Raw genomic sequence first — 25,304 nt, forward strand, 5'->3', positions numbered from 1 at the left:
AGTTTTGGCAAACACGCATCGAGCACATAGTACGCAGGCAATTTCATGTGAGCTACCTCATTTAAACTGCACAATGGCCCTCCCAGGTAGGTATTTCCATTCCCGGATGGGGACAGGCTGGGAGCTGTCTCCGGCTCAACTACACTCCCCCTCCTTCCCACTCTTACCTCCTGGCACCTACTCTGCTCACTCCAGGCTAATTCCTCTCTGCCCAGGTGTTCACTCAGCTGTCACCAAGTTGTCCTGTGCAGAGGAACCACCTGGGATGTCTGCTTACAACCGGAAGAGCCACCCCGACTCCTGACCCCGGGCCCAGCGTCCGCAGTTAGCAAGGCCCCCATGCAGACCACTCAGAGAAGCCCTGTGTCACAGGTGTCTCAGCACCCCTGTGGCATCTGCAGGTTGCTTGTTGATTCTTGAGTCCCCCAAGACCTAAGGACCCATTCTCAATGGTGGTATGGCAGGGACATTCAGGGACGGAGGTCCCATCTGACTCCTCACGCCAGACTGACCTGCTGCGCTGACACGTCGCTCGGGCCACAGAGCCCAACTCTCATTCGCCTGTGGCTTCTCCTCAAGTGGGGCTCCCAGGGCCACAGAGTCAGAGCCACAAGCCAGACACTGGCTCTCGTGGGACCCTCCTGCGTGACCTGGGCCAGAGAACCACCAGGAAATGAGGTGGAGCCGGATCACAGCGGCCAAGTGCTGGGCAGGGCATTTGGGGAGGCCTGGCAGGAAGAAGCTTCCAGCTGCACAGAGGGGAGCTGACAGGGGCTGAGAGGGGGCAGAGGCAGTGGGAATAGAAAGAGTTGGGAGCCCGTGACCGAATGCCTGGGGTGGAGATGAAGGAGAGGGCAGGTGGCTGAACCTTCAGCGAGGAGGAGACAGGGCCACCCCCCCCCCCCCACTGGCTGGTGTGTTTTCCTGGGATGAAGAGGTGCCTCCACACGTCCCACCCCCGAGGAACCCAGACCCCTCTCTGCTTGGGGACCCGTTTCCACAGCTCAGATGCCATCTCACTCCCAGGTTGATTTGCAACCACTTGGCTCCAAACAGATTCCCCAAGGCCGAAAAGTCTCTGGGCTGCAGGCCCCACAGATGTCAGGAGGCCTTCGCCCCAGGCTGGGCAGGCACAGCTGAACCGGGGCCTCTGGGGCGGGGAGACAATCCGCGGACTCATCACCGCCTGATATACGGCCTCGGGTCCCAGGGGGAGCTGCTCCGCTAAGTAATTGCTTCTGCCTTGATTACAGGCCTTCGCAAATGACTGTGGGCCTGGTCCCACCAGTGTGTTTGAATCTTACAAATGTCCACATGCACAGACACTATCTGGACCATCTGATCGTTACCTTAAAAGGTTTAATTTGCTTAGCGAGGGAATTAGACTATAAACTATTCAGAAATTATGGAAAGTCACACGTCAAAGAGACCCTCCCCCTGTGGGTTCCTTAAGCACATTTTGCTAGAATGTGTGTGTGTGTGTGTGTGTGTGTGTGTGAATGCATGCACATGTCCATGCGCGTGGATGGGGGAGGCTAGCAGGTGTGTAGTCACCAGAAATAACACTGGCTCACAAGGACCTGGACCCAGACTGGACCAGCAATCAACCCCAGAACTGCAGTGGCCTCTTCCTGGGGCTACAAAGTAAAAGCTGGCTGGAGATGGCCACACAAGCACAGGCTGGTCTCCCCCGGCCCGAGCCGGGAACCCCACTCTGGGAAGAAAAGGCTGAAGGCTGCAGTCACACCCACAGAGCTCTGGACCACACAGGGAGGGATGGCGTCTCCTGGGGAGGGCTTGTGGTGGCTCTCACCTGCCCCCACACCACCAGGCAGACCGTTGTTCCAATCACCTGACCTGCCACTGGACACAGGCAGGTGGACACAAGTCCCACCCCGGAACCCCTGTCTTGTCTGCAGCCTTTTGTAGCCTCTGCCCCTACGAACCTCCTTCTTTCTTTCTCCTCCTTCCATATACATTCACCATCATGACTTCAATAAGAATACCCCCTAATAATGACGACTACAAAGCACTTCCTAAATCTTACTTCATCCTCAGGGTAATCCAGAAAAGTGGAGATGTGTGTTCCCATCCCTCTTTCGAGGTGGGATGGTGAGGCTCAGAGATCAAATGCCCCCAGGTCACATAGAGTCCGCATTCAAACCCAAAGCGGGCCACTCTGTGAAGTCCACCTCGCAGAGAGGCTGAGCGGGACTTCGCCCATATTACCTGATTTCCTGCGGGCATCTGCCCTGCCTAGGGGCGGGGGCCCTGGTCACCAGAGTGATTGGGCCAAGGTCACTAGTGAAGACCAGGCTGGAGCCAGCAAACCACCCTGCGTCCCGGCCAAACGCAGGGCATGCTGGAGCTGAAACAGGCTGTTCTGAACTGCAGGGATAAATCAGCATCTCCCGGGCTCCCAAGGACGCTGCTTACCTGCCCTTGGCCTGCAGCCTGCCTGGAGATTGACTGGCTGGGGGAGGGGGCACTGTGAGGAACCAAAGCGCCTGGCCAAGCGGGGCAGCGGCCCACACAGCTCCCCACTGACAAGTTGTGAAGCGGCCTTCTATCCCACTGGGTCCCCACAAGTGACCATCTCTGCCCGCCAGGCAGGTGAAGGCCTCGGGGACAGAGAGACACCCCCAGAGACACAAGAAGTTTAGACAGGAACCCCCTGGAGTGGCAGTCACTCTCAGAATGCCTCCAACTCTTCCCCCAGGCTCCCTGCTGCGGGTATGAGCATAAAGCCCTGGTGGTCAGGGACACAAGCCTGGAATGTTCTCGAAAGCTGTGCTGCTCTCTCTTTGATTCCGTAGCCCTGTTTGTTTTCACACTGTGGTAATTGCTGGTTTGTTTCCCAAATCTTCACGTAAATCCCCACGGCATCTTCAGCCTGTGGTTTATTCCCAGCACAATGCAGTGTGCCCTCTGAGCTCTGCCAGGCTACCCTCATCTCCGCAGGACGTTAAATGTCACCTCAACAGGAAGGTCTCAAAGCTGAGGGCTGGGGGCGGGGAGGAGGGAGACCAGGAGAAGCCAGCCCAGGCCTAGCCCCGAGGGAGGGCTCTGACAGCCTGGCCCTCCAGGGCTGCAGGTCAAGTGGCCACACGTCGGGGCCAGAAACCCAAAGACACTGGTAAAGCAGCCAGCATCCTGCTAGACATGGTTTCCGTGCTATTTCCTTCCCATTTCACGACTCTGCGCTCCACAATGAGCGCCTTCTAACAGTAAGGCAGTGAGGTTCAGAAAGGCCCGGTTACTTGTTTACTGACAAACAGCTAGCACGAGACAGGACAGGAATCCAACCGAGCACCGTCTGGGTTCACTAAACCCCTCTGTTCATAAAATAACTCCCTTTTGTGAAATGCTCCTGTGTGCCAGGTCTTCTAAAGCATGCACCATTAACATTCCCATTTTTTCCTGAAGAGGACAGTGGAGTTCAGAGATGTTAAGGAACCTGCCCAAGGGCACCCAGTTCCTGGAGCAGAGAACCTGTGCTATTCACTGCACTTCAGAGTAAGAGAGCTGCCAAGCCCCTCCCAGGACCCAGTCAGTGATGAGGAGGGGACCCAGAAGCTCTACTCCCAGACTCCTGCCCTCCCCAGGCCCTAGTCTCTTTGCAAGGAGATGGGGACCCGGGACGTACGGGACACGCAGTCCAGAAAGGACTTGCTTAGCAAATACAACAGAAAGAGCCGTTGGCTCCTCAGCTTGTGATTCATTTGTAATAGCCTCAGAACCACTGCGTTTAGTCAACTCCGTGCCTCTCCTCTCGGTCTCAGACTTTTATTTCCTGTGGAGAAAGGCAGCCAAGGACCCAGGAGGCAAAAACAACAAACAACAGCAAAGATCAGCCAATGTTACCGAGCAAGACAGAATTCAACAGCTCCAAGAGAAAAATCCAACAACCACAGAGTACAACCTTCCAACAATACTTCTTTCTTGGTCTGTGCACACATCAACATCGCCCTCTGCTGTCAGCCACCAGTATTATCACATCTCGTGGGCTGAAGGCTGATGGAAGGCTGACCTCACCCCACTTCTGAGGTTATCACATGCCTGCAGCAGGGTACTCTTCACATGACAGTCTCCATTCGAAAACCTTCACGCAGGATAAAGGATACCCCTTGGAGTTACGCGAAGCAGTGGCCCTTCCCCTTGTTATGGGCAAAGAGATTTAAAATATTGATCCTGAAAATTAGAACCACAATGCTGATCAGTGAGGTCAGCGCCCCTCTGAGCAGGGCTATGGGGCAGGTATCTGAAAAGGACAGTGATTTTTCTTTCCTTTTTCTTTTTCTTCGAGGAGCATAGAGCAGAGAGTCTCCCTGGCTCCCACCAGGCCTCTTCCAAATCCCGCAGCTGAGAGCATCCTGAGGTCTGACAAGTGAATTCAAGCTCATGGCGCCGACCTTCCCTCTCACCAGGCTGCCGGAAGTGACTCTGGCGGCCTCCTGCGGGACAGGAAGGGGCTTGGGGCTCCGGGAACTGCTCTGCCCCTCCCGCCCTGCCTCGTATTCTCTCTCTGCTCACAGGTACCCTGTGCGCCATCTGAAAGCAGGTGCCTGGTGATGTTTAATGAACCATAATGAGGAGGGGACCACGGGCTCTGCAGCCAGGTTACAGCCTGAGCCCCAAGTGGGCAGTGGATCCCAAGACTCCGGCAGGGGGGTGGGAGAGGGGTGAAGCCAGTCTGACCCTGGAGGACTGACTCCCTCAGTGTCCTCGCCCCGCACTGTGACCTGCTATACCAAATTGCACCTGCGGCTGTGTCTTCCTGCACCGAACAGCCACAGTCCCCGAGAGCAGTGTGGGGCCTGACTGCCCGTGAATCCAAGTGTCTTCCCTGGGCGGCTTCAGAGTGGCCCAATCTTCAATCTCCATTATCAGCGGGGAGAATCACCTCAGCTTTTAACTTCTCTCCACACAGGGGGCCTGGGTGGCTCAGTTGGTTAAGCATCTGACTCTTGATTTCAGCCCAGGTCATGATCTCACAGTTGGTAGGATTGAGCCCTGTGTGGGGCTCTCCACTGACAGCATGGAGCCTGCTTGGGATTCTCTCTCTCTCCCTCTCTCTCTCTACACCTCCCCCACTCACGTGTGCTCTCTTTCTCAAAATAAATAAATAAAACTTAAAAAAAAATTTTAATGTTTATTTATTTTTGAGAAAGAGAGAGACATCGTGTCAGCAGGGGAGGGGAAGAGCGAGAGGGAGACACAGAATCCAAAGCAGGCTCCAGACTCCAAGCTGTCAGCACAGAGCCCGACGCGGGGCCTGAACTCACCAACTGCGAGATCACGACCTGAGCCGAAGTTGGATGCTTAACCGACTGAGCCACCCAGGCACCCCAAATAAATAAAACTTAAAAACAAAAATAAATTTCTCTCCACGCAGCACTTCATCTCAGAATTAATGACCTGGATTCAGCACTGAATCTGTGGCCTGTTCCCCTACTTCACAAGAGGATCCAGCCCTGAGGGTGGGTCATTTTATGAAGCAGGGCAGTCCTATGGAGCCAGGAAAGTAACTGCGACTGAATCATGGGCCTGTGCATTTCCCAGGCAGCCTGGGCCTCCAGGATTCACAGGACGTCATGTGAGGGACAGAAGAAACTGGTCACCAAGCATGCCGTAAATTCACTATGTGATCGAACCCAGTGATGGTCTGTAGACAAGGCCAGGTGCATATGCCGGGGACAGAAAAATAATACCTAGTAAGTCTTTCCTCATGCCAACAAGAAAGATCAAACAGGCGCGGGAGGAGTGAGCAAAAACAAGGCAACTCAGGGTGCCCATCCGCTGAAGAGCTGGACTCACGGCCATGGAAGAATGGGGGAGACCTTCAGAGGATAGACATCATCCCTGGAGGATACAATAGCCAGGGTCAAGGCCTGCCTGGGAAAGGGGGCACCCTGCTGGGGGGCATTGGGAACCCAAGAAAGCAGTGAGGTAGGACTAGAAGAGAGGCAGGGTGAAAGGCTCTGATAGCACAATGCATCTGGAATGTTCTGTAGGCAGAGGGGGCCTTGCTGAAGGAGCTGGGGGCCGGGGTCAGTGGTGAGGTTGGATACCGGTGTGGTGGGGGGACATGTGGCCTCAAGGAAGTGGGAGGTGAGTTATGAGGTTATTGCTGAACAATGCCCTGGAAGGATCCAAATGAGGGTCATGGCATGGGGAGGCCACAGAGGCAAGAGGTCAGTGCCCTGGCCTGAGCAAGTAACTGTCATTGTTATTTCTGGTCTTGGGCTTATGACTCATAGGCCTATGCTACTCCTCCCCTAGCCTGCACCCCAGGTCCCTTCTGAAGGGACCATCTTTCCTTATCACTACTTCTCCCAAGCCCGAACCTACACCTGAGCTGCGACCACTTCCCTTTCCCAAACACTCAGAGCCAGCCAGTCAAGGTCAAGTTCCATACCCCAGACAGGCCCTCAAAGGAGCTTCTCTGGTGACAGAGTCCTGTGACGTGATCCTAATGGGTTTGCCTGCACCCCAGCCAGTGGTCTAGCTCGGGGACATCTCAGCACCTACCCTGTCCCCAGCTGGGCAAGAAGGCCATGCCCCTGGGGCGCCTGGGTGGCTCAGTCGGTTAAGCGTTGGACTTCGGCTCAGGTCATGAACTCGCAGTTTGTGAGTTCGAGCCCCGCGTCAGGCTCTGTGCTGACAGCTTGGAGCCTGCTTCGGATTCTGTGTCTCCCTCTCTCTCTGCCCCTCCTCCCCTCACACTGTCATTCTCTCTCAAAGTTAAATAAACATTTAAAAAAAAAAAAAGGCCATGCCCGGGGAGCTCACTGAGGCTTCCCAAAGGTACATGGACAACCAGGAAGATGGTGCACAGAACTTGGAAGCGGGGACAGCTGACCCGACCCCAAGGCCAGGCCCCGCCTACTGTGTCCTCTTGCCTCTCCTTGCTCACACATTCACCTTCACAGGTGCACACAGGCACACAACGTTCACGCACACGAACACACACGTGATGAGATTCACTCCGTGCGGGGCCTGCAAGAGCCGTGGGGCTTGGCCGGGATGTCACTGAGAAATGAATAATGAATGACTCTGGTTGCCCGCGGGGAAGGATGTAGGAGGAGGGAGCAGAACTGTGTAAATGCCAGAATGAAGGAAGCAAGGCAAGGTTCAGAGGTGAGAGAGCAAAAGGAAGACTGGGAGGACGGAGAGCACGGAAAAGACCTAGAGGGAGAACCAGAGGCCCGGCCCTGAGTCGGAGCCATCAGGAATCTGTTGGATGTGCCTGCGCGCCTACTGCCCCTGCCCTCAGGCAGCATATGGGCACTGGCATGAACACACAGGCACGTGTGAGTGCACATGCTCACACGCACACCAAGGGAGAGAGCGGTGCATTTTTGACCCAAGTGTGATGGCGACAATGAGTGTTGCCTTCTGAGCACAAGCCTTGGAGGAAGCCCCAGTAGAAGCCAAGATCACCTTTAATGTGCTTTTCAACTCGTATTGGGCTAATGAAATTTGAGAATCCTCAGAAATTCAAATCACCTGTTCTCTGAAGTTCAACCTTGGCAGGATTTGGGAGAAACATGTCCTGGATCCAGGACTGGCATTTGTCCCCATGTCCCCTCCCTTTGTGCAGAATACATGACCTCTGAAGGAGGCATGCCGCCCCTCTGAGGCTTGCTCATTTGTGCCAAGTGTTTCCAGGCTTTGATGAGCCTCCCCAGAAGCCCCGCCCCCCTCAGCGCACCCCCGTGGGCCACCCACCCTGGGCTCCGCATCACTGATGGACACCTCCCTTCTCTTGTTGTTGGTCTTGCTGTCACCAGGGGGTCCAGGTGAGCTGAGGCACCAGCCTGAGTGCCCCGGGCAACGGGTTCCGGGAGAGAAGCCCCAGACGAAATGCCACAGAAGATAAATTCTAGAAGGTCCCCTCTCCATGACCAGCAGGATTTTTTCTGATGGATCCAACCCCAGAAGGAATTGAGGACAGTCTTAAAAGCTAACACTCAGGTGTCAGGTACTGTCCTACGGACTTTACACATATTGATCCATTCAAAGCTAATAACAGTGAGGTAGGAACTATGATCAGCAGCCACATTTTATAGATAAGTAACCAGAGGCAGAGAGAAGTTAGGTAAGTTGCCCAAGAGCACACAGCTAATAAGGGATTCAAACCCAGTCAAGGGTCTGGGCTCTTAACCGTCACATCAAACTGCCTCTTCATCATGTTTTCATTGAAAGCGATGACACTAACAGAGCCTGGCTTGACCCCGACCAGGAGCAACTCTTCCAAGCCTCTGGGGCCCCCAAGCAGCCACGAAGACTCCTCTAGATTCGAGGTGCAAAACTCAAAGCAGCCACCCTGAAAGTGGCAGGAATGATAGAGCCACGTGGCCCAAGAAACCAACACCAAGAAGGAGCATTCCCTTCAGGATTCGCCGGAATCCTTTGTCGGCCCCCCTGCAGAAGTTTGGCTCCAGCCCTCTGCCAGATCTCTCCCCCACCCCCAGCGGGGAGAGGCAGATACAGACCAGGGCATGGGAGGGAGGCTGCACCCTGGGTTCTGGCTTACTTGAAGAAGTCTTCCTTGCAGTAGACGCTCCCGGCCCTGGAGAAGCACCTGTCCGCCAGCTGCATCTGGCAGTCTGCACACTTGAGGCAAGAGCTGTGCCAGTGTCTGTCCAGGACCTTCAGGATGAACTTGTCCAGGATATGCTGGTTGCAGCCGGCACACTGAGGGATCTCTGTGGGGAGAGGAGAGAAAGGCAGAGTGAGCCTTCCACACAGCACGGCTAACCCGACCACCCTGTGTGGATGCCTTCCTGTTCTTCACGATTCATGTCCCACTGGAGGGAAAGGACAGAACCCAAACCCTTAGGGCTGCCACGTATAATTGTGCAGGCTGTGCACTGCACAAAGGTCATTGGTCAACGAGGCACATGGGAACTGAAATCCAATGCACCCAGTGTTTCTTATTAGGAGGGGAGATCCTCCCGGGGCCAGAATAATGTTTCTTTTGCAGCTATGTATCCCAGCCGCCTAGCACAGTGCCTGGTACACACGAGTAGCTCCACAGATATGTATCACTACATAAATATTGGATCAAATCCTCTCTAAGAAGCTCACCTCGAAACAGTTCACCTGCTTCTCCCGTGCACTCCAAAATGTCAACAAACCAAATCTCTCCGGAATCCTACATTCTTGATTCATATCATCTTTGTCGGTGTGATATAATTTAAAAGTATTAATGTAAGGGAACTGGCCTCAAAGCACAGGGGACAAAGTTTGAACACATCTATGTAGAAAGAAAGCTCTCTCAAGTTCTAAATCATTTGTGTCTCAAACCTGTAGACAGGCTATGGGGACACTCACTAAATGACATCACCGTGTCGACACACAAATGTCAGTGTTGGGCACGGTAACCCCCCAAGCCCAGTCTGTTCCCCTTTCTGGCCTCAGCAGCTACCAACATTTGCCTGAAAGTCAGACCCACTAGGTGCCTTGCCCTTTGACTCCATTCTCACACCAAAATGCCCCACGGAAACTACAGGAACCACAATGAGACAGAGATGCATGGGTCTGGACATTTGCTACCTGTCCCAGGGCATATGGCATTTTTTTCTATCTCTGAAGTTTTCCTCTTTGACAAAGAAAATGTTCAACCAACCAGCTACCAAGTTACTTACCAAACAGTTCTGATGTCCCCAGCAAGGTACTAAGCACACAGGACAGCAACAGGAATCTCCAGCAAATAAGGGGGGATGGGTAGGACACAGGGTGGGACCATGGATTCTGGAGCCAGCCTGCCTGAGTTTGAACCCTGGCTCTGCTTTTTTAACCTTCCACAAATTACTTGGCCTCTCCCTCTGCCCGGTTCTCTCATCTGTAACAAGGAGGGCCTGGGGGTGATGATGACAGCAGTCCCTGGGAGGATTGTTATGAAGAGTAAGTGAATCAATACTGTAGGACAGGGCCAGTATCCAGTAGGTGCTCAATAAAGGTTTGCTGTTACTAGGAGATAATTGCAGTAAGTGTGTGTTGTGTGTGGTGCTGCTGTGGCTGAGGGGAAGGAAAGTTAGGGACCCACGTTCATGCGCTTGATCTCATTGATCGAGAATCGCTGCACAGATGTCCCCACGCCCCTGTGGAGGCTCAGATTGTGTCCGCAAGACAGGTAGTGCTCCTCCCACTACAACGACACCCCTGCCTCTCTCCGGGACCATCAGGACTGGCCTCCCTGGAGCAGCAGGAAGAAGTCCAGGAGCAGGGGGCCTTAGCAGTGGAGACGTCTGGATAAGCAGAGAGGAGACTGAGGAGCGAGGGGTGCACGACCAGGGGCTCCCGCCGTGTGACAAGGCCAGCCTGCGAGGGGTGGGGGAGGGGGGACGACTCGTGCAAAGGCGCTCACGCAGCGCGCGGGCGCGGTTTCTCCTGCCCGCGCGTCGGCTTTCGGAGCCGCCACAGCCGCCAAGCCAGGGGCTGGAGGAAGGCGGTGTGTGTGGAGGAGCACTGCTCTGGCACCATTTTGCACGCGAGGGGAGAGAAGACCGAGGCCCTCTCGCACGGAAGTGGCTCGCAGATCGGCAGGAACCCGTGCCCACCAGCCCGTCCCAGGTCCCAGACCGTGTGCAAACCGTCTGCTCGCTGAGCACCGCCGCCCGGGGCCATCGGGGACGCGGGGACACGGCCCGCTAGGGGCATCTTTGTGTGAGCGAACGGCTGAGTCCGAGGGCCGGGTACCCCGCCGGTGCCCGCGATTGAACCCTAGGAGAACCCGGACGGAGAACCGTCCTCTGGGCGCGGGGAGTGCGCCCGCCGGCTCCCTCCCGCACCCCGCCCGGCTCCGGGGCCAGAGGGCGTCGATTCCCACCTAATTGTTGTCTGGCCTTGCCTCCAGGAAAGATACGGCTGTATTTCTCCTGCCGGCCGCAAATGCATGGGGATGAGGGCGAGGATGTGTGCTCATAAAATTTATTTCGAGCTAGGTATCTACCGGGAGCCTTAATATGATGAGTATTCAAGAGAGAATACATTAAGGCTAATGTATGCAGGGAAGGGCGGGCAGGGGAGTTTTAGAGGCTTGGAAACGGAGACAACATCACGTTTAGGAACAACACTAAAAGCAGACAGACAAGCCATCTCAGCCTCCGGCTTGCATGGATGCTCCCTGCTGGGTCCACCTGTGCTGCCCACACTGGGGGTTCTCAGGGGCCTTCGGGCCAAACTGGGGTCCTCGAGTTTGGCAAAAATGTGAGGGCCAAACCAAGGTGATTTTTAAGTTAAAAAACAAAACAAAAACAAAAACAAAAAAAACGTCTCACGCTGTATTCCAATGTAGATTTTGAGAGGGGAGTGGCATTTTTAAAAACCAAAGTAACCTAGAAATGATTTAAGAGATCCCTAATATACCAGTAATGGTAAAACCAGACATCAAGAGCCTGTCGTGAACTCTGCCAGGTCTTGGGTGTATATTACGTCAATAATCTGTACAAATTGGTGAGGAAGGTGTTGTTATCCCCATCTTACAGATGACAAAACTGAGCCTCGGAGAGGCGAAGCAAAGTGCCCCAAGTCCCACAATGGGGTAACGGGGATTTGAACCAGGAGCCTATGCTTAAGGTTGGCTAAACCCAACCTGAGAGCGGGAGGGATCTGGACATGCCTCACCTGGCTGGCTCTACCCTGTCATTTTATGGAGGGGAAATGGAGGCAGAGAGGTAGTCTCAAAGCTGCTCTGTGTCCAGTGACAAGGGAGTAGATGAGCCGCTGGCCTCTGTTGCTTCTTAACGATTGGGCAGATGGAAATGTTTGAGACATAGATTTAGATCCTTTGGACAGAGGATGCATGTGTTGTATGGGACGGACACCGAATGCCCCGAGGGTGGGAAGTAGGAGCCCCTGTCCTGCTGATCCCCTCCACCCAGCTGCAAGGTGCCAGCTTGTTGATGGCATCTGTCAAGTTCAGATTCATCCCTGCCTGTGAGGGGGTGGAGACTTGTGAACTCAGATCCCACACTTCAGGTGACAGCACTCCATGTAATTATTTTGATTAGTGTGAAATGTAAGCTATCTAGAAATTTTTCTAGGAGCAACAACACGAGCCTTTTTTAAAACCTACAATAAATTATTATTTTTAAATTCAGAGAGCCTGAACAGGACAGAGATTATGTAGGTCTCGTACCAGAAATTAAGTTGTAACCAAAATTTCCAAGGAGCCAGAAGATTTCCAAATCCCCAGTAAATTCGACGTACTTTTTATGCGGTGTTTGACATCACAAAATTCCACCTTCAAAACTGGTATTTAAGCAGGCCCTTGGAGTCACTAAGACAAAATTTAATCTATAAACTCAGTTCCTGATTATGAAGAGTCATCTCATTTGAAATGAAAATTTTATCTTATCCACACACAAGTGTTCTTTGGTGATGCTCTCTGCTGGGACTCTGCGGAGAGGAAGCTTGGTCACGCAAAGACAACAAAGCCCGTGGAACAGCCAAGGAATCTGGGGAGATGCTGGATCACACAGTACAATATACTCCCCATCGGCGAGGCCCAGAATCTTCTGTCAGTCCTACAGAGTGACATGGCTCAAAGCACAGACCTAAACACAGGTAGAGCAGCTGTATAGACAAGAAGGCTTGCCTTGACACACTTGCTTGCCATGCAGACACCTGCACCCACACTCACATAAACACATATGCACAGTCAGATATACACACATATTCGCACCTACTTAACAGTATACACACAGACACACATGACACAAACACACATATGCATCCTAACACACATAGAGAAACACACACAACCAGAAATGAACAAAGATACACCCTGAGACATACACAAAGGCACTCACACATACCACATTCACATAGACGCACAGACATACACATCGTTGCATATACTTAGACACACACTTTTAACACACACACTCGCGGGTACACAAGCACACATACACCACAGTACTTACACAGAGTCACACATACACATAAACCTGCACACACACGCTTCCTCACACACAGGCTGAGGCATCGCCGTCCTGGAAAAAAGCCAATTCTTCCGAAGTCGAGCTCTGTCTATGGAAAGGAAGCCATCTCTGAATAAGGGAGCTGTCCAACCTCGAGGCCGTGAGGAAAGCGGGCAGTGAGTGATACAGGAAGCTAGGGCGAAGTAGAAACGTTTTGTTCAACTATTCTTTTAGAAAACTCTTGGGAGAATTTGAAAGTTTTCTGTTCTGCTTGGAGTTTAGATCTTCAAATCTTTGGGTCTGCCAAACTGTTTATAATAAATCCCAGATCACAGTCTGCTAGACCTGGGTTCAGATCGGAGTCTACCATATATATGATCTTGGCCAAATTGTTTACAGTCTTTGAGCCCCAGTTTCCTGACCTGGAAAACAGAGATGATAACACAGTCTCTCAGGGTTGCTGTGTGATCACATCAGAGAATGAGTATAAAACACCTGGCCCCATAATACCATTGTCCAAGCTCAATGGCAGCTCACTTTTCCATTCTCCCATGGCCAGTTGCCAACAAGATGAATTTATATACTTAAAGTACATTAAAATTATTTCATGTTTCATTATTTCTCAATATAATCTCCCCCTCCATCAATACCCTCCCCACACACAAAACACTCAAAACTCTCCTCCATCCCCTTAGTTCTAAAGCATCTGGAAGATGTATACCCCTTTCTAATCAACATAATCTCGGAGTATAAATAGCAGATAATGCAACATTACAAGGTTAAGTCTATTTGGCATAAAGAAATCTGGCAGACTCTTTTCTCCATAAAATGAGGGCAAATTTGCCAGACCTTGGTGCCCTCCCCATATGTCAATGGTGAGAACAGGGAGGCTAGGACCCCCCAACCAGCTGAGCTCACTCCACTTCTGCTGTAATGTATGCAGGTAAGAGTGGATTGAGTTCAAATTAACAACTGAGGATTTGAGTATTTTTCTTGGAGATATCTAAATGCCCAATGGAAAAGTGACTATTTCTTATTTGATAAGAAATGGCTAAAAACCTTTTCTTTGCCCATAACCTTAATCTACTTCTTCATGAAGGGAGCTTATAAAACCCATAACATGATGCCCAGCCCTCAAATCACCTAAAGTCCTGTGGTATGGGCATGACGGGCTTATTTTCCAGAGTGGCCCATCCGAAGATGGATTCCATTTGAAATCCCCAAATTCCTCCATTAGTGAAGTTTTAGAAAACTGGGAAGTAGGGGAGGTCAGTCGAAAGGTCTGATGTGGTCTGTGGTGGACCAAATTGCCCCCCTACAACTCCCCCTCTCCATGACATATAAAAAGTATTGTGCATTTTTATTCCCCACTCACGTTTCTTCATTTCCAAGAAACTGCTCTCAAGGAACCAGGGGCCACCCTGAAACATTTTGGAGACGGTTTGCGTGTGTTTGTTTGATCGATTTTAATTCTTTGAAAAATGGTGTTTTCTATCTCTCATCATGAAAGAACAACAACATTTTTTCCACCAAAGAGACGAAGGCTAGAAAACCACACTTGACAATAACTTCTAAAATGTATTGAAGAAAGTGCATCTTTCCGGGAAAATGAATTGGAATTTCAGATAGTTCTATCGGAACCATAATGCTGATGAATATCTTAATATTTTAAAACTAAGTTATTGTGTGCTATTAGGAATAATGTTCATTTAACCATGCCCTCAGATCATGCCCCCAGATCAGATTAATATTTCTTAAAATTTGGACTTTGATGTTTCACCTTGGAGTCCCACAAGACTTTTTGACTGCCCTTTGGACAGAGTCCCTCTTTTTGTTTGACAATCTGACTTAACACCCTCATGCTCATGCCAAGGTGTCCCCGGCTTCTTTCAGGATAGGGGGCCAGCGTCTGTGGGAGACGCTTCTGGGGCTCCCGGTCCGCAGATCCCGGGACACTCCCAGTAGGCTCGGCCCCTCTTGGGACACCCAGGAGCACTCCAGCCAGTGAGGGCAGCACCATCTGCCAGTTGGGAACATCCTGGTCTTTAAGACTGCCCCAGCTCTGAACTTTGTCAAGTACTTGCAAATCTGCTTGTGCATTTACTCTTCCCAGAAACCCAGTAAAAGTGAGCATCTACACTTGAAAGAGCTTCCCTAAAGGGACACAGTTGGGGACACAAACTGTGGGGACACAAACTGGAGCTAGAGGCTTCTTTTCGTCTGGGACGGGTTCTGGAGCTGACTGAAGACCAAGGCTTCTAACACAAAAGCCAGTGGCTTTCGCTCCAAACCCTTTTGCTCCAAACTCCAGAAGGGAGTGGTTTTTGAGCTCATCTTAAATAACATTTGGCCGATATATGTTTCCAAAAATACATGATTTTGTTTATATTTGTTAAGTTTCTTTACTGACTTAAAACTGAAAAAAAGAAGCCAAATAGGACTTAAAGAAAACACACATACAAGTGAAATACTGTGCAAAAATATTGTTTTTCTTAGAATTCTCCATTCCTTCCCCACATATAAAGGGGAGAAAACAACAGTCAATGAATGGTAAACATTGCTGCCCATTATCAAAGGTTCCCAGAGTAAGAAGGAAGATGGTTTTAAAAAGGCAGGTTAGGGAAAGTCCGCTCTGTGGGGGCTTATTGATTTAGTCTGGGAGTGACTAATTCTAAAGTGTATCGACATATGACCACAGGACATACCAGGCATGGGACCATGCCTGCCAAAACTCAAGGCCAGCTTCTGGAATCTCCAACTCTAAGAATTCTAACAGTGGTAGAGTTAAAATTAAATTAATTAAAAGTTCTAGTACTGGATACACATTTCAAAAATAAAGCTTTTCAATTCAAAGTTGCCACCACCACCACTGACAGGAAAATCCTGTTTTCTGGTCCCAACTCCCCTTTTAAATCACCTGACAATTGTGGTGGAAGGAACCGAGGACTAATTCATCTATGCAGTCCACGAACAGGAGGTCCAGGATGCAGTTTTATATGACAAATCATGACTCTGTGTGTCTGGGCTCCCCCCCCCCCCCCCCCCCCCCCCCCCCCCCCCGGTGTCCTGGCTCTTTATTTCCCATCCTCCTATTAAGGACAATTTGTTTTTACTGAACAATTTATAGCTTCCTTTTTTTTTTTTTTCATATTTTCCCCTATTCTGAACCCATGCATGTTAAAGAGACCATAACATAAATTTCCCAAATATTTTATACATTTCTTCATAACTTAGTAAGAATTATCTCATAAACAACACAACTGAAGCATAAAATTCCAATATTAATTCTTCAAAACTTAAGAAGCAAAGGTGCATTGGACATTGTAGTATTTTGTGATGGCAGTGAACTTAGAGCCACAACAATCCTGAGAAAACCTTAATAAAAAAAAAACCCTGGTATTGCATTTAAGGTAAATCATATTCTGTATTATAATTATATTTGCTTATATACTTAAAAAATACATCAACCTTCAAATGGGTCATCTCATTTCTAGTTTTTCCGTGTGTGTGTGTGTGTGTGTGTGTGTGGACAAATGACGAACAACTAGAAAAAAGTCAGAAAAGCTTTCTCATATCAGAAACGATCACACCTAATGTTTTTTCCCTCCGCTCCTCTTTCAAAATCCTTCCCCCACCCAGATCCTATTTGTTTCCTTTGGTGGTTTGGGGTCCCTTTGACTACCTCTTTTGTTCTTTTTCTGCTCAGGCAGCTCAGAAAACAGTAACCTCTTCAATATATAAACATCAGATTCAAGAAATATCCTGGAGACAATCTCGATGTTACCATTTTAAGGCTGAATGTGGATCACATTTTAATAGAAGGAGTCCTGTAGTAAATAAAATACATAATGTAGATATGTATCTGCAGGTGTGGGATTATGTTCTAAATTAAATATTGACACAGAAATAACATTCTTCAGTAGGATATTGGATATTCTCAGTAATTGCAAATAAAACAGAAAAAGCCCATTAAACCATGACTGGCAGTCTACGGAAACGCTGTAGGCACATCTCTATTTCCACTCTATCTTCACATTTAGTCATTGCTAAATCTCCACAATGTATTTTTCTGATGTCTCATTCCGGAGCGGTATTCCATATGTTTGGCAATCTCTCCCTCATAACAAGAAACTTTCAATTAATTTGGCTGCAAGTTTTGTCTCTGTTAAGCCATTCCCAGAACCAATCCCTTAACCCTCTAACATTATAATTAAAGTAAATTATACTTTAAAGGCATTTGGGGGTGAGATACCACAGTAAAACATCTGTGGCTAGCCCCAGACTGTCGGAGGGAGGGCAGAGGGGAGGGTGGGGAAATCTGAGAAAAGATATCCACCAAAATAACAACAGGATTTAGATTTGCCTCCCAAGATGATTTTCCAATCCGCCGTTCATACAGTTCACCCGAAGTACATTTTCCGAGGGAGAATCAATTCTAATTTTGCCAATTAAACCCAACCTGTCCACCTACTTCCAACAGTAGTGCCTCACAATGGTTGATGTGTGCTCCATTTTGATCAGGGCTCCTATAGAGCTTAGGACCTGAAAAAAGGTAAAATCTCATCTCACAGCAGCCTCTGTTTCAGGTGACTTTTCCCTACCACAAACAACAATAGCCCAGCTGCAAGGAGGCTTTAGCTCTGGACCCAGAAACTACCCTGCCTCCAAACACTACGAAAAAGAAGGTAAGGGATCCCACCACCCTGCAGCCGGTCAGAGAGTCAGCCCCCAATAAACCCCCTGTGCTGTGAATTCATGCGCGTACCAGAGACCTCACAAAAGAAGGAAGGAAGAACTGAGGAAGGGAAGAAAGGAAGAAGAGAAAGAGAATGAGAATGAAGGCAGACATGTAAGCCACGATGGGATTTTACTAAAAGCAGTAGACCCTGTTTGTTTGCTCACATCTGTGCCGTGGGCCTTGTTAACACTCATTCTAAGAGGGAAAAAAAGGCAGAAAATCATTACAAAAGTAAACTTGAACCCTTCCCCCTCCCGCCCCCACCATCTCCAACCCCAGTATCTGGTTCTACCACCGCAAACTGCTGGTCCAGTCCGTTTCCAACCTTGCTTCCAAAGTAGGTGGTATTATTCCTTTCACCCTGTCAACAGCTAAACTGGCTCCGAGTTTCTATGCATTCCGAAGCTTCTCGGCTCTAATCCTGATAAATTTCCCTAAATGAAAGCAATGATACAAGGACCCTCCATCGAAGGCCACCAACCCTCCCCAACCACAACTCTTCAATTTGGAGGAGACTAGTTTCCCAGCCAGAGAAATCCACCAAATATCCATCCTTGCTGACCAAAACAAGAGGCTCAAAGCAGTCTTTTTTAACAACCGGAGGGAAAGGTTAGTCCCTGTTAACTAATTTTCCATCCCTGGAGAATTGCAGGTGCAACCCTCCTCCCCTTCCTCCAGAGCTGCCTCCTCAGCAAGGGTGTCTCTCCGGGTTCTGCCTGCTAATGCGGTGCTAAGTACTCACTAATTGACTGTAGCACACAGTGAACGGGCATGAAATCCGAGGCAAATGGGAAGCTAGGACAATGGGAATATTAGGACTTGAGGCTGTCTACACCTGGTCAGCAGGGGTCAGCAGGTCAGTGTTCAGAACCTAAGACGCCCCCCGTGGGCCGTGTTTTGTCTACTCACTGGAAAGAAATTGTTTTGCCGGCTCCCTGCCTCCCTCGACCCCCACCTCACCTCCAGGAGGACTCGATTTTTAAAAAACGGACCGTGGTATTTTCAGGGCTGTAGGCGGTCTCCAAGCCGGCTTGAGGACTAGCGTTGGTCTAATCCCCAGAGCACTCAGACAACATTCTTGCCTTAACCCCCCGCTTTGTTTCTGGCGTGTCTAGAGGAAGGTACACCTAGCATTTGGTCTTCCTTCAACTTCCTGTAGTTCCCGGTTTTATCCCGTCCCGGCTTGGCTAATAATTCCTCTCCTTCCTGATTAGTTTCACCCTTCAGATCCCTTTAAAGGATATTCACTCTGCCGTCTAAAAAAACAAACAAAAAAAAGTCCCGTCCTGGATGAAGCCAACCTCTGAGGGCCCCAGACTGAAGCCGGCGCTGGGCTCCCGCCCGCCGCGGCTTCCGCCGAAAGGCAGGTGCAGCCTGCGGCCGGCGCCCTTGCGCCTTTCCCGACACACTGTGGCACCAACTACACCTCCAGGTCGAATTTAATTTACTTCATCAGCTGCCCAGGTAGAGGCCTCATCTCCCTTGAGCCCGCCACGTTTCGAGGGCTCGTCGAGGTCCGCTAAGTGCTGGGAACAGGGCCCGGAGCCGAGGCTCGAAGGCGGGCACGGCGCTCTGGGTGCCCGGACCTCGCGGACCCGCTGGCTGCCTCCAGGATCCGTGCTGGAGGAGCCGCTCCCCAAATAGGAAAAAAAAAAAAAAAAAAAAAAAAAAAAATCCTTTCCAAGGATTAAAGTCCTGGAAAGGCTTGAGCCGCTGGAGTTGGAGTTTAGTTTTGTCTTCCCAAATGCTTGCTGAGAAATGAGTATGGGGAGAAAGAGAAGTTTCGGGCGTCCCTCGGCTGGGCACGCAGTCGACGCTCCCGCCTACCGCGCCTTTCCCCGCGGGCAGTCCTGCCTCCGCTCCAAAGGGGAGCGGGAACCGGGTCGCGGGCTTGGCCAGTCCCGGCTCGCTCCGGCCCGCTCAGGATAGTCAACCGAGAAACGGACCCGGCAAGGTGGGATAGTGAAAGGGCCAAGGCGCGGGAACGCCGAATGAGGCGCGCAGTGGAGACAGAGGTCGTCCGCCCCTTGCCCCCTTCGCAGCCACGGCCTCTGTCTCGGGCTGCGGGACGTGGCGCGCGCAAAGCTGGCTCCCCCAGAAAGGCCGTCCTGTCCGCACTGGCTTCCACTAGCAAGCCCTCCAACATCCAGGGCAAGCGTCGGGTGAGCGCACAGCACCCGCAGGTGCGCGGCAAACGCCTGTTGAAGGAATGTATCGCCAGTTTCCTGGGCCACCCAGGCTTGCGCCTACCCGCGGGGCGGAGGAGCTCTGCCCTGGTCGCGCCGGGGTCACGCAGGTCGCGCTCCCAGACCCGAGGACGCCGCTCCCGCCCAGCCCCGCCTGGCGCTGGTTTTCCACGAGCCCGCACTGCGGCCAAGCGAGGAAACAACTCGAGTTAGGTCCTGCAGCCTCTTCTGAGTCCCGACTTCCCATCTTCCCCGGACACTGGGGACCGCTCATTGCAGACCTTCGCCCCTCACCCGCCCTGGCTGCCCGCTCCTTGTCCGGGTGAAATCGTTAATTCCGATCCCTGAGCGCACTGGGGTCGCGCGCTGCCAAGGAGGGCTCCCCTCCGCCTTCACTGTCCTCTCTGATCCAGACGGTGGAACGCGGGAGGCCAGAGCCCAATCGCCCCTCGGGTGTCCTCGGCCACCCGCCTCCGAAAACGAGGCGCCGCCGTGGTCACCCGGCTTTCTCCAAATTCCCTTCTGGGCGGTGCGAAGCTCTGGCCCGAGGCTGGGGTGGGATCCCCGGGGTTAGGGAATCTGAATCCCCAACCCGTAAAGGCCTGAATCTGCCGGCGGGGACAGCCACCCGTCTGACCTTTAAAAGTTGGCTCACGCCTGACAATATTTTTCTGACGCGGGGAAGGAGATTTGTGGTGCCCGGGGCTGCTGTCTGAATTTCTGTATCGGAATCTGAATCAATCAATATCTCTCTGTCTCTCCATATATGTAATACATGGAGATATATATCATATAATAAATTTTTTTCTTCTTTTTCTTTCCGGCACCACCAGGGAAGGCAGGACTGGAAAGAAGCTCGAGTCGCTGCTCCAGAGTTTGAAAGAACTCCTGGCCCCGGGGAAAGGAGTCCATTCCTTCCCTTAAGAAATGCACTGCAAAGAAGAGAGGTTCGGGGGCGGGGATTCTGACTCGATCGGTGCTGCAAGATTTCCCCCCACGGGCCCTGGAAGGGAAGAAAGGGTGGTGGGGCGTCCTAGAGAAGTTCTTCACCCAGATCCTACCAAATACAAAAGCAAATACCCTTTTCCCACAGCTTCGGGATTTGCAAGAGCTGCAAGAAGTAGATATTTTAGGAGACAAGGGTGGGACGGAAGATGTCCCAGACATGTTACCCATCTATCACTCCGCGCCTGGACCGGGAGGATTTCCCCTTCCTCCCGCCCGGGTGGGCCAGCTCTCCAGTCAGCAATCCGGGGGCCGTCGGGGGCCGTTGTCCTTTCGCTCGGTGCCCTGGGAGACTGTGTGGGAAACAGGCCCAAACCGAAGGCAAGGGGTGGATAAAACGCCACCTCCCTGTATGTCCCTTACTGTTCCGCGGCGTCTTGGCGTGCAAGAGGGGCCAGCAGGGCCCGGATGCGTGTGGAAACCGATGATTTCAGGGAGCAGACAGGTTCGGAGGAAGATCGGGAGGCGATCACCGCATCCAATGCTGCCCACCCCCCCACCCACGCCCTGGGTCGGGAGCTGTGAGAATTCAGACCTTGGTGTTCTACAGCCCGGAGGGAGGGGGAAGACCTTGGCATTAGCAGTTTGTGCCCAGAATTCCTGAGAGACCCGCGACCCTAATTGTGGGTCAAGTAGCTGGGATCCGCTAGCTTAGAACAGGGTCCCTTTCTGAACCTATCCACCTGGCTGGGGGAGGGGGGGAACACCCAAATTTTTCAAAAGGGCCCTCCGGACAATGCTGGATGTGACCTGGGCCGTGCTGGACGTGACCTCGAGGGTGCAGCCTCCTACTAACAGCCCAGCTGCCACCCAGAGTAAGGAGAGGGGGGGTTGAGTTCCTTAGAAAACACTGACCCCAGAGGCAGAAGCCGGGATGCACGGCAACTCGGGGAAGATTTAAGGTGGTGGGGCTCCACTTCTCTACCCCAGGTCACTCTGGGATCACTCCCTGACTCCTCTCGCTCCATTCTTCCCGAGCTTTCTTGCCCCACGCTGATGCCCCTCAATCAGATGAAGATCCTCAAGCACCTCTCGAAAAGTCTGAGCCTGGCGTGGGCCCCATTGGGCTGCCCGTCGCTGTCGAATTGGCGATGCTCTTACCAGCCCTGTAACCCCAGCTCAGGGAAGCAGGAGGGGGTCAACCACACTAACAAGTCTGCCCAGGACGGAGGGTGGGGGGGTTGGGCAAAGAGCAAGCAAGGAGGCCAAGAGAGAATTTCTTACACTACTTGGTAATGTTTTCCATAAGGGAGTGTAACTCAGCCAAGCCCAAAAGAATATTCCAACTACAGGTGAAGCAAACTGGATTCAAATCCCTAAAACGCCCCTATGAGGCCAGGGCACCAGAAGGACCCAGGTTGGGGGATCCCCACATCTGTGCTCTGAAGTGCTCCATCTATGGTGGCTCAGAGTGAAGAAATGAATATGTGTCTGTGTATGTCCGGCTGGGGGTGGGGGGACAACCCAAACCTTCCAGTTGTGGGGTTGGAACAACCCTTGCGGGAGAGCCTTTCTGTTCTCTCCTCTCCCCCACGGTTTAAACACTCACAGACCTGGGATGACCCTTCTCCCCTGAGGCCCAAGGACATGCCCCCAACCCCCACCCCACCCGGAGTTCTTAGGCCAGTGGGCCTCCTGCCCCATAAAAGAGAATGGCGGTGTCTATGTGTGTGAGGGGACCACGCCCCACCTATGCCCAGTTCCCAGCACCAACAGCTTAATGGCCAGAAGCCGCATCTGCTGGAATCGGGTATGTTCCATGCACATCCCCAAAGGAAAAAAGAAAAAAAAGCTGGACTCCTAAATCTTCCTGGATTGGGCCCCTCATTTTTGACCATTGCCCCCTGCAACCCAGACCACAGAACCAGGACAAGACAAAAGGAAGGGCAGACCAACCTCTCCTGGTTGGGCATTGCCTCTGCTGGGTGCAGGGGACCAGAGTCCCATTCTGCCTCACAGAGTTTTCTATGGTTGGAACCCCAACTCGAGCCCTGGTGAACTGTAGCTCTGAAAGCAAGCTCTAGGCATTTTAGGAAATTGAGTTTTTGAGGTGGAAATCAAAGTTGTCTCTGAGTAAGTGAGACAATCTAAGAGTGTGCACAGAGCATCCTGGAAAAAGGCTGTCAGAGCAGTCTCCCCCCACCCTTCCTTCTTTGCGGTCCTGACAGTCCACCTAAGGACCACAACTATTAAAGCACAGACTTACCAGGTAACAAGGACATGAGTCACACACATGCCTTCTGCCCACTCACACACTCCCCTCATTCACGCAGAGCTACAATCGGCTTAAGGACTTGGAGCTCCTTTGCCAGCTTCTGTGTTTCTGTTTGTGCAGGGGCTGAGAACCCACTCCTTGCCCGTGGTGGGGTGGGGGCAGCAAGGGCAGCAGCGAACCCCCAATGTCTTCTACAGATACATCTAGGTCAGCAGTAAACTTCCCAAGACGCGGTGCCGACGTGGAACTGTTTGCCAACAGTTGACAGGAAAAGACAATGGATAACTGCAGGATATAGCCAAAAAACAACCTAAATCGGTTTGGGCGAAGCTATCCCCTTCTAGTTCCTTCTCAAAAACTTCCCAGGGAAGCCTAGGACGTACGCTCGCCACCCTGCCCTTTGAGGCATGGTCCAAGCAGAATCCCTGCGGTGGAGAGCTAGGGCGCAGGAGGGCGCAGCCGTGCGCCCTAGTTCGTAGGTAGACACCATTATTTTATTTACTTAAAATAAACCTCGAGAACGTAGCTACCGCTCCACTAAAGAAATCGCGGGCGGAAGCAAAGCCCCTTGGCAAACGGAGTGAAGGAACCTTTCCCTCTCCACGGTGCCCAGGGGTGTTACGCAGAGCCCTCCAACCTGCAGAGCAGGACTCGCTAGGAGCCCGCCGTGCGCGCGCGATGCCCCGGGAACTGCTCCGACCTCTGCACATATTCTCCATCGAAGATTCCGTTTGGGAGTGAGGGACATAGATAGCTTCCCTCCGGGAAAATGCGTGAGCCCGCAAACCCAAACACACACAGAGAGACCTGGGGATAAACACGCCCCGAGCTCCCTCGGTCTTGCTAGTTTCGGGCGCGGGAAAGAAAGTGGGTGGGCGAGCAAAGCGCCCAAACACCTAGTCTCTCCGCTTCCGAGTCTAAGCCATCCTGAGATTGTGTCCTCGTGTGCTCAAAGGCTGTGCGCAAAGACGAGTTCACAACTTCGTCCCGGTGCTTCTCCCTCCCCTGCATTCCTCGGCTAGCTGGAACATGGCGAGTCGACTTCACTGGGAGCAGGCAATCCCCGGCGGCGCAGGCTGCAGGCGCCGCCGGCAGCAGCGGCTGAGGACGCACCAGGCGCGCACGCCCAGCGCGCGGGGACAGAGCGTGTGGCCTGGGCTTCTGCGCCGCCAGCCCCGGGGGCGGGGGACGCGCTCTCCAACTTCCCGCCAGCTGGGGTGAAGTTGTACAGGCGGTACTTCGAGCTTTGACCGTCACCCCGGGAAGGAGGATGATTTACAGAGACCACCCCAGCCCTCAGGCCTGGCCTTCAGCTCCTTCCCATGGAGTCCCCAAACAGCACTCTCCCAGCGCTCCTAGAAAAGCAATGGGCTGGAGATGCGAGATTCGGTACCCACGGCTGGCCTCGAGCACTATCGGGGGGCTTTCACTTTCGGCCCCAAGAGCCAGGCCCTTTAAACGCACTCTGGCCAGTGCCCCTGCCCTGTGACCGCCTCTGCACCGGGGCCGGCGGCCCCTCGCCCCGCCCGGCCCCTCCAGTCCAGGCTACACGCAGCGTCCGACCCGCCCCGTACCGGCCGAGCCTGCTGGCTGTCTTGTTATCAAATTAAATCCGCGAGAAAGGGGGGTGTCTTACGTTGCATCGGCACACCAAGCATCTCCGGGAGCCCCTTGACAGCCCCCTCCGCGGGGACAGCTGCGCTCTGCATCATCTTGGAGCGAGAGCCAGGGAGTCGCAGTCTACGGAGATCTCTCTCGCTTAAGCTGGATTCAGAAATTTGAAAATAATAATACAAAACCCAACCAGGCCGCCGAAGTCACGGTGGAAGCCAGACCCTCCGCCTCTCCGGGAGGATTCCACAGGCTGGCTGGCCCCCTCCCCCCGCCAGTCCTCAGTCTGTTTCAAATCCCTTTGATCTCGCTCTCCGGGGTAGGTGCACATCCCGGGTTGAGGAGACGCTGTTGCTGCAGCTCTGGCTTTTTTCCCCTCCTCCTTCCCCCGCCCGCTGCTCTCCCCCTCCCCCTCCACCCTTCGCGTGCCGGCCGCCCGGGAGGCCGCGGTCACCCAGGCATTTTGATTCATTCACACTGCAGGAACGGCCGTGACGTCGCTTTCCGCAGGGAGGCCCGCCCTTCAGCCAATCCCCACACCCGGCAGCGGGCCGCGGACCCGGCCCGGAGTGGGGGTCCCGGCGCCCCGAGTGTAGAGGGCAGGGCAGGGGGCGGGG

At 52.5% G+C, this 25,304-nt stretch overlaps 1 protein-coding gene across 1 annotated transcript in view; it reads right to left on the minus strand.

Annotated features, from left to right (window-relative positions):
- LHX4 (LIM homeobox 4) overlaps window positions 1-24,788 on the minus strand; it is a 41,752-nt gene extending 16,964 nt beyond the window's left edge. Inside the window, exons 1-2 of the mRNA XM_042925597.1 lie at window positions 24,713-24,788; window positions 8,540-8,711 (exon numbers count right to left, since the gene is read on the minus strand). Coding sequence (XP_042781531.1) covers window positions 8,540-8,711; window positions 24,713-24,788 — 248 coding nt within the window. The remainder of the gene's footprint in view (window positions 1-8,539; window positions 8,712-24,712) is intronic.
- Between the last annotated feature and the right edge of the window lie 516 nt (window positions 24,789-25,304).

Source organism: Panthera leo, chromosome F3 (assembly GCF_018350215.1).
Source record: "Panthera leo isolate Ple1 chromosome F3, P.leo_Ple1_pat1.1, whole genome shotgun sequence".
Classification (NCBI taxonomy): domain Eukaryota; kingdom Metazoa; phylum Chordata; class Mammalia; order Carnivora; family Felidae; genus Panthera; species Panthera leo.